The 13718-nt window shown below is 41.3% G+C and overlaps 1 protein-coding gene across 1 annotated transcript; it reads left to right on the top strand.

The window, feature by feature from the left end:
• The first annotated feature begins 1726 nt into the window (after nt 1-1726).
• Nucleotides 1727-13009, top strand: tp53inp1 (tumor protein p53 inducible nuclear protein 1). Its single transcript, XM_085423620.1, has 4 exons — nt 1727-1965; nt 4405-4795; nt 8281-8815; nt 9173-13009. Exons 2-4 carry the CDS (start codon nt 4663-4665, stop codon nt 9393-9395), a joined length of 891 nt encoding a protein of 296 aa, XP_085279746.1. The 5' UTR covers nt 1727-1965; nt 4405-4662; the 3' UTR covers nt 9396-13009.
• Nucleotides 13010-13718: the final 709 nt, after the last annotated feature.

Here is a 13718-nt window from a genome sequence, read left to right as displayed (position 1 = left end):
CGTGTTATACAGTTAGACCTACATGTTTATGTTCACCTTATGTATACTAGCATTTATGAGAAAAAAAATTGTCAGTACTTTGAACACCATAACATCTTCATAAAACAACTTTATAGCTGGAGATAAAGAACAGAACATACTGGTGGTTCGAGATGAAGAATAACACAACTTCCTGGAGGCCTTTTGTCTGGCCTGATGGCCCTTCCTCCACAGTGTGGGTCGTGTGCAGGGCAATGGGAGGATGAGATTTTTAAAAAGGGGAAGGGGTGAAGGCTAGGTTTCCTACTTCCACCCTTCCGAAGGTGGATCCTATTAAGCCTGCTGCTGACCAAAAAAACCCAAAACTGATGTTATCTCCATCCTGTTAACATGATTTTGAATTTGGAGCCAAGCATGCGAGTCAGAAGCTTATAAATAGTGAAAATTAGGAAGAGGTGCAGCATATTTGTCCTTCTTACTAAATTCATGTTAATATAAAACTCATCTGATTCCCTGATACTTGATGTGGTGTCTTGGAAACTGCAGTGGATACCTATGACAGCTGTTCAGAAAGAGTGGTATTAATCCAGTTTTAAAGGTTAATACAGCACGAGTAAATTAGTTAAACGTCAACTGTTAATAAAACCGTTATTAGAATGGCGACATTATGTTTATCGGGCTGCTGCTCTCTGTAAAAACGGGTCAGTGAATCAGTGGGAAAGTATTCAGTTTAAATGGAAAACAGTACAGTGCAGGCCACACTGAAGAATTTCATTCATCTAAACATGAAGACAAATCCAGCATACCATGTACTCTTGACATGTCTAAATCCAACAACTGTTGGTTGTTGTTCATAGTATCTGTTATTACCAAGCCTAGAATAAAACATAGTGTGCAGTTTGAACTTAAGAGTATCGACTTTACAGCTGTAGCTAAAGACCAGTGAAGATATCCAAGTGTATCTTTAAGGCCTTTTATTTGGAACTGATGGCCCTTCCTCCACTTCTTCGGTTGGGTGCAGGGAGGGTGATAAGAGGATGAAGTGTGAAACATGGGGGAGGGCTGCATTTTCTCATTTTGCATTTCTGAGGATTGAGACTGCTGAGCACAACACTGATCTTTACTGGATTTTTGCATTTCTTTTATGCTGAAACTGGAAGGGGACAAATATAATGTGGAAGCACATCAACCGTTTTTGGCTTTTAAACTTTTAAATATTAAGTGCTGCTGTAGCATTTTTTTTTCTTAATCTTAAAGCAAAAACAGTTACTCTACTGTAAACGTCACAGATACTCATATTACTTACAAAAAGCCCCAAAACTTGTGTAGTATGCTCTATTTATGTCTAAATGTCAAAACTAATGAAATCATTCTTAACTCTAAAGTAAATGATGAAAACTTTATTCAAACCTCGCTGTGTAATCGTATTTTAATAAAATTGTAAATCTGATGACTCTAAGGGGGTGTTTGAACGGTTAGAAAACAGGAAACCCAGCGGCTGGACCCGGATATCTGCTCTGTTATGTAACATTAACTTGTTTTGGGGGAAAGAAACAAACTATAGTCTTGCTCAGCTGAGCGCTTTGTCCAGTCATGTCCCTTTCTTTTTCCTTAGGAGAGGGAGGAGGGAGTCACGTGGGTTAGTGACTGCCCTTAACGCGCATTTGATTGGCCCCTCGAGGGTTCCGGTTGGCTCCTCCCACAGAGAGGTGGTCCTTAACGACGTCACGGCCGATCAGCTGTTGAGCTCCACAACAACAACAAAAGAAGGCGCAGTCGGGGGCTCGAGGAGGAAACGGGACTGAAAAGAAACGCCGCACTGTGACTCCTGATGTGCAGTCCTTAAAGTAACGTTTTTATATTTTATTTCTTCCGCGAAGAAACCTCAAGTTTTTCTATTTTTCGAAAAGTAACGCATCTACCTCATTTTTAAGGATTTTAATCACGGTTTGGACTCGTTTACACCTCCTCCTCCTTCTGCCGCAGGTGAGCTCTTTGTTTTCATCTCGGTGAATATACCCGGCCCCAAAGCCTCTGATTTCGGTATTATATATAAATTGCATGCACATAACAGGAGAGGCACTTGGTGTTTTGGTAGATATACAGCAATTAAGAAGCTATGCTCCATTATTAAGCCTTAACTGTGCGTTTTATTCGGCTTTCTCTGCCGGTGGCTTTGGTTGCTGTGGCTCTGCACAGCTTTCTGCCTTTGCTCGACTTGGACTGGAGTAAGTTTATTTTGGGAAAATATTTGATATCATATCATACGGAGATAAAAGTTAAAGTGAATATGCGGTCCAGCACTGTGCGGGTAGAATTACAGCCTCCTCCTCCTTCTTTCCTTGTATAACCATCGAAACCGGCCAACACTCTTAGGGAGCTGTAGCTCCACATTATTACCGAATCACTTCAGCCTTTATCCCCCCACAGTCTGGACGCCAAATCACATTAGCGCTTCGATCACTCCATTGAGAACAAACTTAACTTGGTAATTGGTCTTTTATCAAGCAGAGGTGTCAAGTATTCCTTTCGGTAATGACTATTTGCTGCTTTTGTCCCGTAAAGTCAATAAGAATCTTTTTTTCTTTTTTTTTTGGGGGGGGGGTGCGCGAAATAAGATGGGTTCCCCAAACAATCTTAACTATTTTCTACAGAAATCATCTAAGGTGAGGATAAAAGCGTGCGCCCTTTGAGTTTAGCTGTGTATTAACTCTTGTTTGCCAGCTAAAACGTGGGTAATCTGTATTTTATCCTCCACTGAATCCCACTTTATGGGTTTATTCTTAATCCCGCAGACTGCATACTGTATAGACATCCGATTTAAACACCATGCAACAGCCCATCTTTCTTTTACAGCCCGTTTCGCACTCAACACCCAAACAAAGCGCGATCTGATGTAATAGATGCATCAATTGCGCTGACGTTCAGTGACCCGTTTAACAGCATTAATCAGGCATTAACCAAGCCCGGGAGAGCTTTTCTTTGTGTATGGTTATTATTATAATAACAGGAATAAAGTCGTGTAAATGATTTAGGCCTATCCTGAAATGACCTGCCCTAGGAGGGGCAGGAGGGTGAGCAGGGGGAATGAGAAACAGGTGCTGCAGATTATCAGCCTGCTGTTGTCGGTGTGAGACAGTGAGTCAGTCAGAAGCGTTTTCTGTCCCTCACAGCTGTTCGATGTTTACAGAGGCGGGGTTAGATTGTTCTTGAAAAGAAGAGCGCTTTTTATTCGCTATGTGCCGGAAAATACGAGAGGTAATTAAACGCAACACAGCCAGAGGCAATGCGCCTTCAAGGGTAGGGAGAAAAAAATCGGATATCTGGGCTTGTTTGCTCCTGATGAGAATTTAAGTGTTTTTATCCAGTGCCGTGTTTTGTTTCCGCCTCCTACCGGTGATTACAGTTATTGTAACTAGATGTTTAAGTGTTCGTGGATAAACCATAACTTATCGTGAGTCATTTTGCGTAAGCAGAAAAAAGTGCCAACAGATATATGAAATTAAAATGTCACTTATCCACTGAGAGAGCTCGTTACTCATAACAAATGATTAGGTTGTGAATGATGTAAGATAAGGCTGTTATTACAACAGTTGAGCTACTGCACCTGTTAATGCAGTGTTCATGTGTTGCCTGACACACCTATACATGAAGTATGATGAAATTGCTTATCATATTTGCCACATTTTCTTCAGTTTACATCTAATTTACATGTAATGGAAGTCTTATAGATGATACATTTGCATCTTGCACCATCGTTTGTTTGTTTAGCCATAAGTAAACTCTATAGGGCTATCATGTTGGACAGTAAAAGAGTTCATTTGGACATATTACAGAAACCTGAATTTGTAGAGTGAAGGCCAAAATAAGGGGTGGGTGGGTGGGGGGGGGAGTACACTTGGCTTCAATCTGCTAATATCGTGCCAGTGGGTTCCATTTACACAGCAGCTGTAGGGTGACAGTGACACTTGTGACTTTTCATTTCTTTCTACTTTCCTCATGTGAAAGGCTGTAGTTAGGCCAACAAACAGGCTGCCAGCCAGCTGTGTCTGTACATCCTCTGAGCACAGCAGATCCTTTATTTGCACGTGAATTAAACACAGACAGGACATCTTTTTTCTCCGCTCGTTTCCTTCAGATCAATAACTGAAGAAACTGCAGCTGCTGCTCATGACCATCAAGTCTGACAGGAAATTAATCCATCCCGGAAATTTGTGCAGCTAGAGGCGAATACTAACAGGCTTGTCATTAAAGTCGTTCTTGTGTGTGTGTGTTTGTGTTTAAACCATTTCTCTGGGAAGCCCTGGTGTGTTTTCAGGCTCTGTCCTAACATCTTTAATGAGGGATGGGGATGTGAGGCCTTGTGTGTAAAACCAGCACCTGTAAATGTTTATAACCGAATCCTCATGTTTCTCTGCCTCTCAGGGCTTTTTTTTTTGAAGACTTTTGCACTCACTGAAGCGATCCTGACGTTGAGCGATGTCCAGCCTGCGCCTGCTGGCCCTCAGATGATCTATGACCACAACTTATTGATGCACTTTAGCACCTTTACGGAGCCTTCCCCCTGCTGTGAACCCCGCAGCTGATGACCAAAACGACCGCAACACCTCCCTGCCGTCGCCCAGAGCCACGCGCCTCCCCCGACCCCTCCCTCATCCTCACGCCCCTGCAGGACATCTCAGGATGTTCCAGAGGTTCGCCAGTGCTCTCTTTGGGGACGATGTGGAGGAGGTGAGTCGAGGCAGCAGACCTGGGGACGGCAAAGTGGAGGAGACAGAGGAGGAGGATGAAGACTGGATCCTGGTCAACTACCTGAGTAAGTCTGATTCTCACAAGAACCAGTTAATGGTTCAGAATCTGTAATCAGCCAACACCTTGCATTAGTACCATAAAGTAGAAGGTAAATAAACATTTTGACACGCAGCAGTGATTTTAGAACGACTTTGAGACTTGCTTCACTTGTTCAGCTGTCAGACAATGCATTTTTGTTCTCAAAACACTGTAAACTAAACTATGAAATGAAAGCTGACTCTAACAGGAGGACACTGAGGAACAAAGGGCTCAAGCAGAAATGTTTTATCCAGCCTTTCATTATATGGCATATGTGAAAACTTTGGGTTAAATAGGTAAACAAATTAGAAACACACACACACACACACACTTCAGATATATGCATAGCAAGTGTTAAATGCCATGCATATATGCCAAAAGTAAAAAAAAAGTCAATCAGTTTGAGGAAGATTAGAGCAAAATCCACCCCCTGATGAAGACTGTGAGTTCAGGAAAGGCTACTGAGCTAATCCAACATGGAGCAACCAGCTAGAAAGACAGTGTATAACTTTAGAGTTTTGTAATGGCAGGTAAAAACCATGCCAAGTTTCCAGTGCAGTCTGAGACCATAAAAAGATTCCAGTCAAAACAGACACGACACGACACAGAAGAGTTCAACAAGTCACCCACCCACACACTGTATGCAGAAACATGACACACTGCAGTGACTCCCAAATGGCTCTGGATGATTCTTGGCACAGCTTTGGTTTGGTGTTAACCCACAGTGGGTCTTAACTTGAATTGACCCCCCCTCCCAAAATTCCATAACCGTGTGAATATTTCTGGCACGAGGGCTGGTGAGAACGAGAGGCTGTCTGACTCACTTCAAGCTGGAGGGGGTGAAGAGGTTGGATGTCAGGCAGTTTATGGGCAAGTCAACCTGCAAACAGGTCAAACAAAAGTGTCTGGAGAACCAGATGAGGTAAAAATAGGTCCCAGTGCTTCCAGGAGGTAAACATGTATGGGCAGAAAGTTTCCTCAAACATCCCTCCACTATAAAAACACCTGGCTACATCATATCCGTGTCTCCATCACAAAGATACACCATGCTATGTTTTGTACAAGGCTGATAGAAGCTCAGTGTATTTGTGACTCAATGTTTTGTTGACATTTTCTGTCAGGTTTCTCACCAGCTCTGGCTAGAGCTGATTTAAGGGGGACCTATTATTTATTCTATTACAAACATTTGTGCTCTTAGATCTGTGTGGTGAAAGAATTGTGTTTGGGTTTTATCACATAAGTAAGCATGTCAAGAGCAATATTTAAAAAAAAGAGGTTTTTATGGCCTGTCATCACTCATGCATATTATCAAGTGTGAATACAGGCTCATGAATGTGCCACACACAGTGTCAGAAATGAGTAAGAAGTAATAATGTTATAAGAAAGTATGGCTTGAACGTTGCAAATGTGGTTGAATGAGGCCAGGAGCTGAAGAAGTCTGGTTAAAGGTGATGCTGTCTGTTTGCTCTGCTGATGCTCTGCATGCTCTGAGCCTTTGTGGTTCATGGAGGAGACAGGGTTATGTGGGGGATCAGCTGGTCCTTTCATAATCTGGACTGACCTCATTAACCCAATGTACAGTGAGCCCAAGTGTACAAAACACTACATGCACCCCATTCTAGAGCTGGAGACCTGTTGTCTAGTTGACACTGCATACCGTGAGCTGCTGTGTTTGCAAACGCCTGCGGCCTCTGCAGGAAGAGATCAGCAGCTGATGGGGCTCGGACAGTGGGAGCTGTCCCACTGCTGCTGAGAGGATAAAGTGAGAAGATCAGCTGCTGCGAACTGAGTCAGCACCCTGCAACCTCTCTGGCCTGTTGTGGGTAAACAAGGACTCCTCTGTGAACTCCAGGGAGTCAGAGCCACAGGGCGGTGTTAATGTCACGTGTAGAAATTGAGCTTCAAACACTGCTCTCACAGTAAACGGGTGAGAGCACTGAGGTCAGAGGAGAAGGGTGGAGGTCGAAAAACCTTTATCTTCCTCCTGTGTGTTTGATGACCACTAAAACATTCTAATAATCATGTTCTTTACAAAAGTAAGTCCCCATCCTTAAAGAAAACTGAAAACAAGCAGAGATGTCTGCTGTGTTGACACAAAGTTATTTTTAACATCCAGTCTGCAAGCTTGAGATCATGTTGGCCTTCCACCTCACAACTTCCTGTTTCTCTGTGAATCATTAGAAGCTGTGGCTGGATCAAAACAAGAGCCCGACCCGCAGCTTTTGGCAAGCCTCCAGTTTTGCATAAGATAGCTAGCAGGGCAGGATGTATGCGTGCTCGCTGCACACGATGATTTATGTGCAAAGGAACGAGCAGTGGTTGTGTATGCTGCTTCTTGTAGAGAGAGCTTAAGTTGCTCTCCCTGGGGTTAACAGCAGACAGACATTTTTGCAAATTCAAACAGAAACATGCGTGCGTGCGGTTCATTGGGCATGCAATGTTGAGCTGTCAGGCTGTCAGCCTGCTTGCAGCTGTTTGGCTGATCAGCTTCCAGAAAATTATTGTTTACATCTGGCAGGTTCCCTTCTGCTGCGTGGCCAAGCCACAGTGCCGCCTGCTGGTACACTGATGACATTACACAGGCGTTTTACTTTAAAATCAAAACAACAGCTGGAACAGTAAATGACCTGTTGCATAAAGGAGTTTGGATTTATGATGTCTGTAAACCAAATGGTTCGAGACCTCATAGAGAAACATTTTAGAAAAGTAGGGCGCAGAACATGTTTACAAAGATATGCTGTAAAGAGAGGGACGCCTATTTTTGAATCTCTTTTCACTGGTTTGTGTATAACCAATGTATTTTAAGTTTAAGGGACGAACTTTTTCCACCACTCAAAAAAAAAACATAAACCAAAGTTTTGGGTTATTATTTCAAAACTTCGAGTTTGGTATTTTAAAATTTTGATTTATTACCTCAAACTTCTGTGAAAATAACTCAAAAATGAGAAAATAACATTTCAAGTTAGTCAAAGTCCAAATTTTGAGATAATGACCCAAAGTTATTTTTAAAAATGGATTTATGTTTTTATTGGGTTTTTAAAAAAATAGTTTTTCTGTTTTTAGTTGTGGAAACAAGCTTCTACAAGTTAACGACATTCACCACCACCGCCTCCTGGAAGGTCAATACAAAACAGGCCTTATTGTTTGACAGACGATGGCTTTAAAGATGCTCAAAAAGGCACAAACACTGTCATGAGGTGCAGTTCGATGACTCACAGTAGAAGACACCTGCTGCAGTCAAAGCGGCCATGCCTTAATAATGAATAGGTTTAAGCCTTAAAAGCCTGTTTTTGTAACAGGTTGTTCACATGACTCTTTCTGCCGTAAAAGTTGCCTGTAAGAGCATGTGGGGAATGACTAGTACTTGGTACTTTTCAGATACAGGTGTTACTTTTTTCATAAGACATAAAATCTGATGCGTCTCTAGTACTATTTTCATTCCATTAATGACACCTTCATCTCACCCCTTAGCTGAAGCTGGCTCCAGCCAGTGTAACGATGGCCACTCGGGATCCACCATCATCCAAGATGAAGACGAGGAGGTGGAGGCAGAGGAGGATGAAGAAGATGATGAGCTGGTGATGATCCCCTCACCCATGGGCATCCCACCTGTCCGTTACGCCTCCTGCACCTCCCTCAACTCAACGGCTGACACCGACCCGGACGGTGGTCTAGATGAGGACGAGGAAGATGATGAGAGTGGGTTTCTGCGTGTGGACACCCGCTCTCTGCAGGAGAGCTGGTTTCTTACCCCCCCACCCTGCTTCACTGGGCGTAGCACCTTTCCCATCGTCCTGGAGCCCAGCCCTCTGGAGAACCTGCTAATCGAACACCCCAGCATGTCCGTCTACACTCACCACAGCATCCCACGACTGAACCTTGACCCCCTGCCACAAAGCTCACATGAACCAGAATTGAACTTTTCGTCCGATGAGATGACCGCGAGCCTGACAGCTTCAAGTGGAAAGGAAAAGGCCAGAAGAACACCAGATGGCTCTCGCCACAGGTAAAATCTGGGCTCTGTCCATGGACAGAAATTTCATCATCATTGGAAAATAGATTTCAAGCTTGGACATATTTATAAATATGTCCAAAAGTACCAAATGGACAACACTTCAAAGGCACCAACTTCGCAATAGCCGTTTTTAGTGTTAACTTATCCAGTCACAGGCTTTTTGAGACATTTTAATAAAAAATAATCTACTAACTGAAAGAGCACACAAGGTAGCAGATACTTCAAAAATGCTCCTGATAATTGGATATAATAGTAAACCAATGCATGTTCTGAAGCAGCTGTTAAATTACTTATTGCATTGTGCTAAAAACTAATCTGCCTTCTTCTGAAAACTTCTGCCTCCTGCAGGCCAGAGGCGGCAGTTTCACAGCGGCGCTCCAGTCTTCACTCCTCCTGCTACGCCGCGGCGCTCTCCGCTCAGGCCGGCCTTGTGCAACAAAGGCCGGGAAACCCCACCCAACGTACCCAGCCCATGTCCCGCAAGGCCCTGCGACGCCTCAACCTGCTCCGCCCCCCAAAAGCCAACACCATGCACCTGCACCAGCCCAGCCAGAGGCATCTCAACTTCTGAGACATCCTCATCACTATTCATCATCATCATCATCATCAACCTCAATACTTTAAGCAGTACAGGAATGTAACACTGGCCACCCACAAGCATTCATCTCCGTTTTCTTTCATCTTCTCAACAAACAAACACCAGCAGCAAGTTAACTACGGCATCAGCCACCACTTACACACCTCACACCTAATTTCTCCTGAAAGCTTAATGGGTGGTGAAATCGGGAAGGTGGCTGTTGACTTTTTATATCAGTAATGTGGCCAGTGAAGACTTTTTCTCCCTCCCTCACTTCACTCCCCGCGTCCTACTCCTCTTCATCCATCCTCCATCCTCCTATGTATTGATACTGAGAAGAAGGGATATGTAAAGGTCATAAAGTTAACCCCCCCTCCCCTCCCTTTTCACAAGACCATTTCTTCTTCTATTTCTTCAGAGCATTGTACGTCCAATCACAGAGAGAAACAGAGGTCATGATGACTTCTCTTTCTTTTCTTTCTTCTTCTTCTTCTTCTTTACCGTCACCTTAATGTGTAGAATCAATGCTGTAGGTCACTTTACTAAGCGGCAGGTTCACTGTGTGGCAGGATGGTCTGGTGGTGTCACTTCAGGGTCTCACAGTGAGACTGCTGGTCATCTAGGCAACTTTTTGGACTGACTGAGGGCAGTAGGAGACATTTCAGATCCTAAATGACTTGAACATAGACAGTGCAGCCGGACAACGTTTTCATTTAATCAATGCAGGAGTATTGGAATGCAGTGTTCCCAATATGTTGCCAGTGAAGGGCTGTTCACACTAGAGGATGAAGTTTAGGTGGGTTTAAAGGAAAAAATCCCTTTATGTAATCTCACGTGCTTATAATCAGTGATCTGTACTAAATGCTCTGTTTGTGTCTTGAGTGACTTCCTGCATTTTAGAGGAGAACAGGGTATGTCCATAACAACTGTAGGAACAGAAGCTCTGCTTTATTACAGCTGACTTTATTATAATTACGCCTTTTTGATGGTGAAAGTTTAAAGCTTTATAACATCTTTATTACAGAAGAAAAGTGCGACATTTTGAGCCTCTTTATAAGTGCAATACAAATTCTCTTCTTTTTATAAAAAACATGGTTCCTGCTGTTATGTTTTAATACTAAACGCTTCAGCCAGACTTAAACACGTGCATTCAAAGGTTCTCCTGTGAAACTGGAGGGTGTGTTAACTGAAAACAGAGAGTTTCAGCAAAATTAGAATCACGTCTGAGTCAAACCTAACTATGTACTGTAGCTGCTTTGCCTGTTAGTCCATTTTCTGCTCTCGTACTTTCAGACGTAGATTTCTAGTTTCTGTGCTACGGTTCTCTCTGTGATTCACTTTGGTTGCAGAAGAAACTCGTTCCCTTCACCCAACCTTATGCTGTGTGTGTTTGACTGATTATTAAAAAGCTTCGAAAACACCACAAATGAAGCCAGTGAAGCAAAACACAGCTGTATTAAAGCCTTTAAAGGGTATTTTTCCTTAAGTTCCTGCTTTTTGAGCTCTGCAGCACCACCAGAGGTGAAAAACTTCCATGTTGCTCATCCTGCAGCTCCAGCTGAACCTGCCTCTGACTTTATAATTCAGTACTTTTCATGATATTTCTTTAAAGGAGAAAAAAAGAAAAGAAAAAAATGGAAAAAATACTGGGTTAAATATCACTAAACGCCTTGTTTTAACAGTAGCTTTGAGATAAATAGAAATGTTAAAAAATATGTAAAACAAAAAAAACTTCCAAAAATATTTTTTGAAAAGAAAAAACAAATTACATATCAGTATGAAGTTGGTATATATGCGTCCATGGTTTCTTGCTTAGGTGTGTTTGGTTATGATAGTGTGCAATCTGTTGCATGGTTGTAGAGTTTTGTTAGTGTCATGATGGTGGGGGAAAAAAGAAAAATGGATAATTATTATTTTCTTTCTTTTTTTCTGTTTTGTTTTTGTTCTTAAATGAATCTGCAGTCCACTTCTCAGGGTCACAACCAATCACCTTTACTCTTTAGGAAAATGCAGATTTACTTGACGGCTGATGATTCTTTGTGTGTACTCGGACTTTTCCAGCTATGTCCCTGCGTGCTTTCCCTCTGTGAAAACCTTTGTGAGAAATAATCAACTTCTTGTTTAGTGTCACAGAAACGTCTTTTGGTCCCGGGACTGTGAAATGAACTCTGACACTGTCAGTTGGCTGTTGGAAATCCATCAGGATGGAGAGAAACTGTTGGTTTTTTTTCAGCTATGTTTATATATTTTGCTCAACTGTACCTAACATGGTTTTAGAAATGTACCTTATGCTATTTTAACTGTTCTCTTTTCCATGTTAACGTAGTTACATTTCGTTAAACATTTAAACCAAAAAAAAAGTAGCAGCGATCTTTAATCTCGCCGTAGTTTTATTATACTGGTGTTCTTTTTTTAAAAAATTGTTTGAGTGTTTGATAACAGCTCTCGGTTACGGTGCTCTAAAATGGTAGACTGTTTAATGGTTTAATGTGTCTGCTGTAGGGATAAGCGGAGCCCAGGCCGAGTCGCCACACTGCAAAAGTTGAGAAATAACCAACCTTATAGAGTGACTAAAATCTATGGAAGACAATTTCTGCCAAAAAAAGACTATTTAAATCTATATATAGGGTAAACAGGTTTAAAGTAAAGTTCTGGAGCATGTATGTTTGTCTGATGTTAAACAGAAAATTTGACTCAGTCTGTGACTTTTTATAACTGAAAATTTGTTCCAAAATGTTTAATTTTTTTCTGTTTTAAACCCTTTTTTTTTTTTTTTTTTTTTTTTTTTTTTTTGTCTGGCAGAAATCGGCAACCATTTTAATGTTCGTAAATAATTTAAGAACAGGTGAAGGACTCTACATATAACTTCACATTTTGCTTATTTATCAACTTAAAAAAAAAATTCATTTCCTTACACACATCAACAGAAACTTACTAAACTCTGTAAATTTGCCTAACGATGATGTTTTGGAAACCGATCCTGTTCTGAAGATACGGAGATGCAGCGTGGAACGAACACATATTATGGAGGAGAAAAGATTCAGTCATTTTTAATGGAAACTGTTGCAGTGTGGTCTTCTAATCGCCTTGTAAACCTGACTGAATGTCTCTAATCGAGTTTCTGGGAAGGTAGCGTTGTTAACAAAGCCCTGTAAGGCATTTTTGTTATTTGCTGTAAATAATCGTAAACTGTAGTAGAGTGGATCTCTTGTGTTTTCAAGCTTTTTTTTTTTCTTGTCCTTTCTCGAATGTCTCTCTCTCTGCAGTGAGTTTTGCAATCACGAACGATGTTATTTTGTGTCATTTTATTTTTTGAAAAAGAGAAACTTAAAGACAGAAGGGATCGGAGGTTCCTCCTGCTGTCAGGAGCCTTAAACGATTAATTTGTTTTTTTGTTCTTTTGTTTTTTTTCTTAAGTATCTGTTCTCAGCTCATCTCTCCATCATTAATCTAACAGGGATTTGTAATGCTTTTTGTTCAATGCCTTGAAATTTGTGGATCACGTGCCTTCCAGGTTGAAATGTTATGATGACAATGCATCAATGAAGAACTTGAACTTGTTTTTCTTTTTGTTTAACTTTTTAAGTGGACGTAATAATAAATTAAAACACACAGACAAACATCAGAAACCAACTATGCATCATTCGAGGAAGCTCATATGCTCTCGCCACCACCATCCGCCCAGTCCTTGTACAGCTTTTATAATGACTCAACAAACCAGACAGAATGATGTAGCAAAACCTCTTTTTTTCTCCTATTGTTTTATTTGTAAGTGTGAAGAATATTTTATGGCATTTTTCCACTAAGTGTTAGACTTTTTGGGTTTTTGTTTGTTTTGTATTGTTTTGTCATTTTTTGCTTTTCTGTGTAGTTTACTGGAATAATACTGCACTTTGCCAAAAAGAAAAAAGGTGTAGGACTTTTAGGGTTACCTTTTTATTTATCAACATAACTGGTTTCCTTTGTCTTTTGGATGTATGACAGATCACTCAGACATCAGAAACAAAAAAAAGCTAATTAAAAGTGGGGTCATCTGTTTTCACACTGTAATAGTTAATACATGTGATCTCTTATTAGCCTCTAATAAATGTTTTCATACACAATTTTCTTGTCTTTGTCTTTAGCCTCAGTTTTGCTTATTAACACAACAACCAAAAGCCAGAAATAACACATAATAGTGCAGAAGATAACTTCATATTCTAGGGAGTGCAGTGGTTAGCACTATTGCCTCAGAACAAGAAGCTGCTGACAAGTGGTCTTTTTCAAACTAGTGGCATCAGACGGACAAAATGCACAAACTGATGCTTGTATCCACCT

Source organism: Rhamphochromis longiceps, linkage group LG11, assembly GCF_057381845.1.
Source record: "Rhamphochromis longiceps isolate RC_006_pf linkage group LG11, R_longiceps_female_GT1.1, whole genome shotgun sequence".
NCBI classification, from domain to species: domain Eukaryota; kingdom Metazoa; phylum Chordata; class Actinopteri; order Cichliformes; family Cichlidae; genus Rhamphochromis; species Rhamphochromis longiceps.
This window is presented reverse-complemented; position numbering and strand designations above follow the sequence as displayed.

Coding starts and splice junctions, on each gene's coding strand:
- tp53inp1 (XM_085423620.1), top strand. CDS start 4,663: ATGTTCCAGAGGTTCGCCAGTGCTCTCTTTGGGGACGATGTGGAGGAG. Junction 4,796..8,280: donor GATCCTGGTCAACTACCTGA/GTAAGTCTGATT, acceptor CTCACCCCTTAG/CTGAAGCTGGCTCCAGCCAG. Junction 8,816..9,172: donor CCAGATGGCTCTCGCCACAG/GTAAAATCTGGG, acceptor TGCCTCCTGCAG/GCCAGAGGCGGCAGTTTCAC.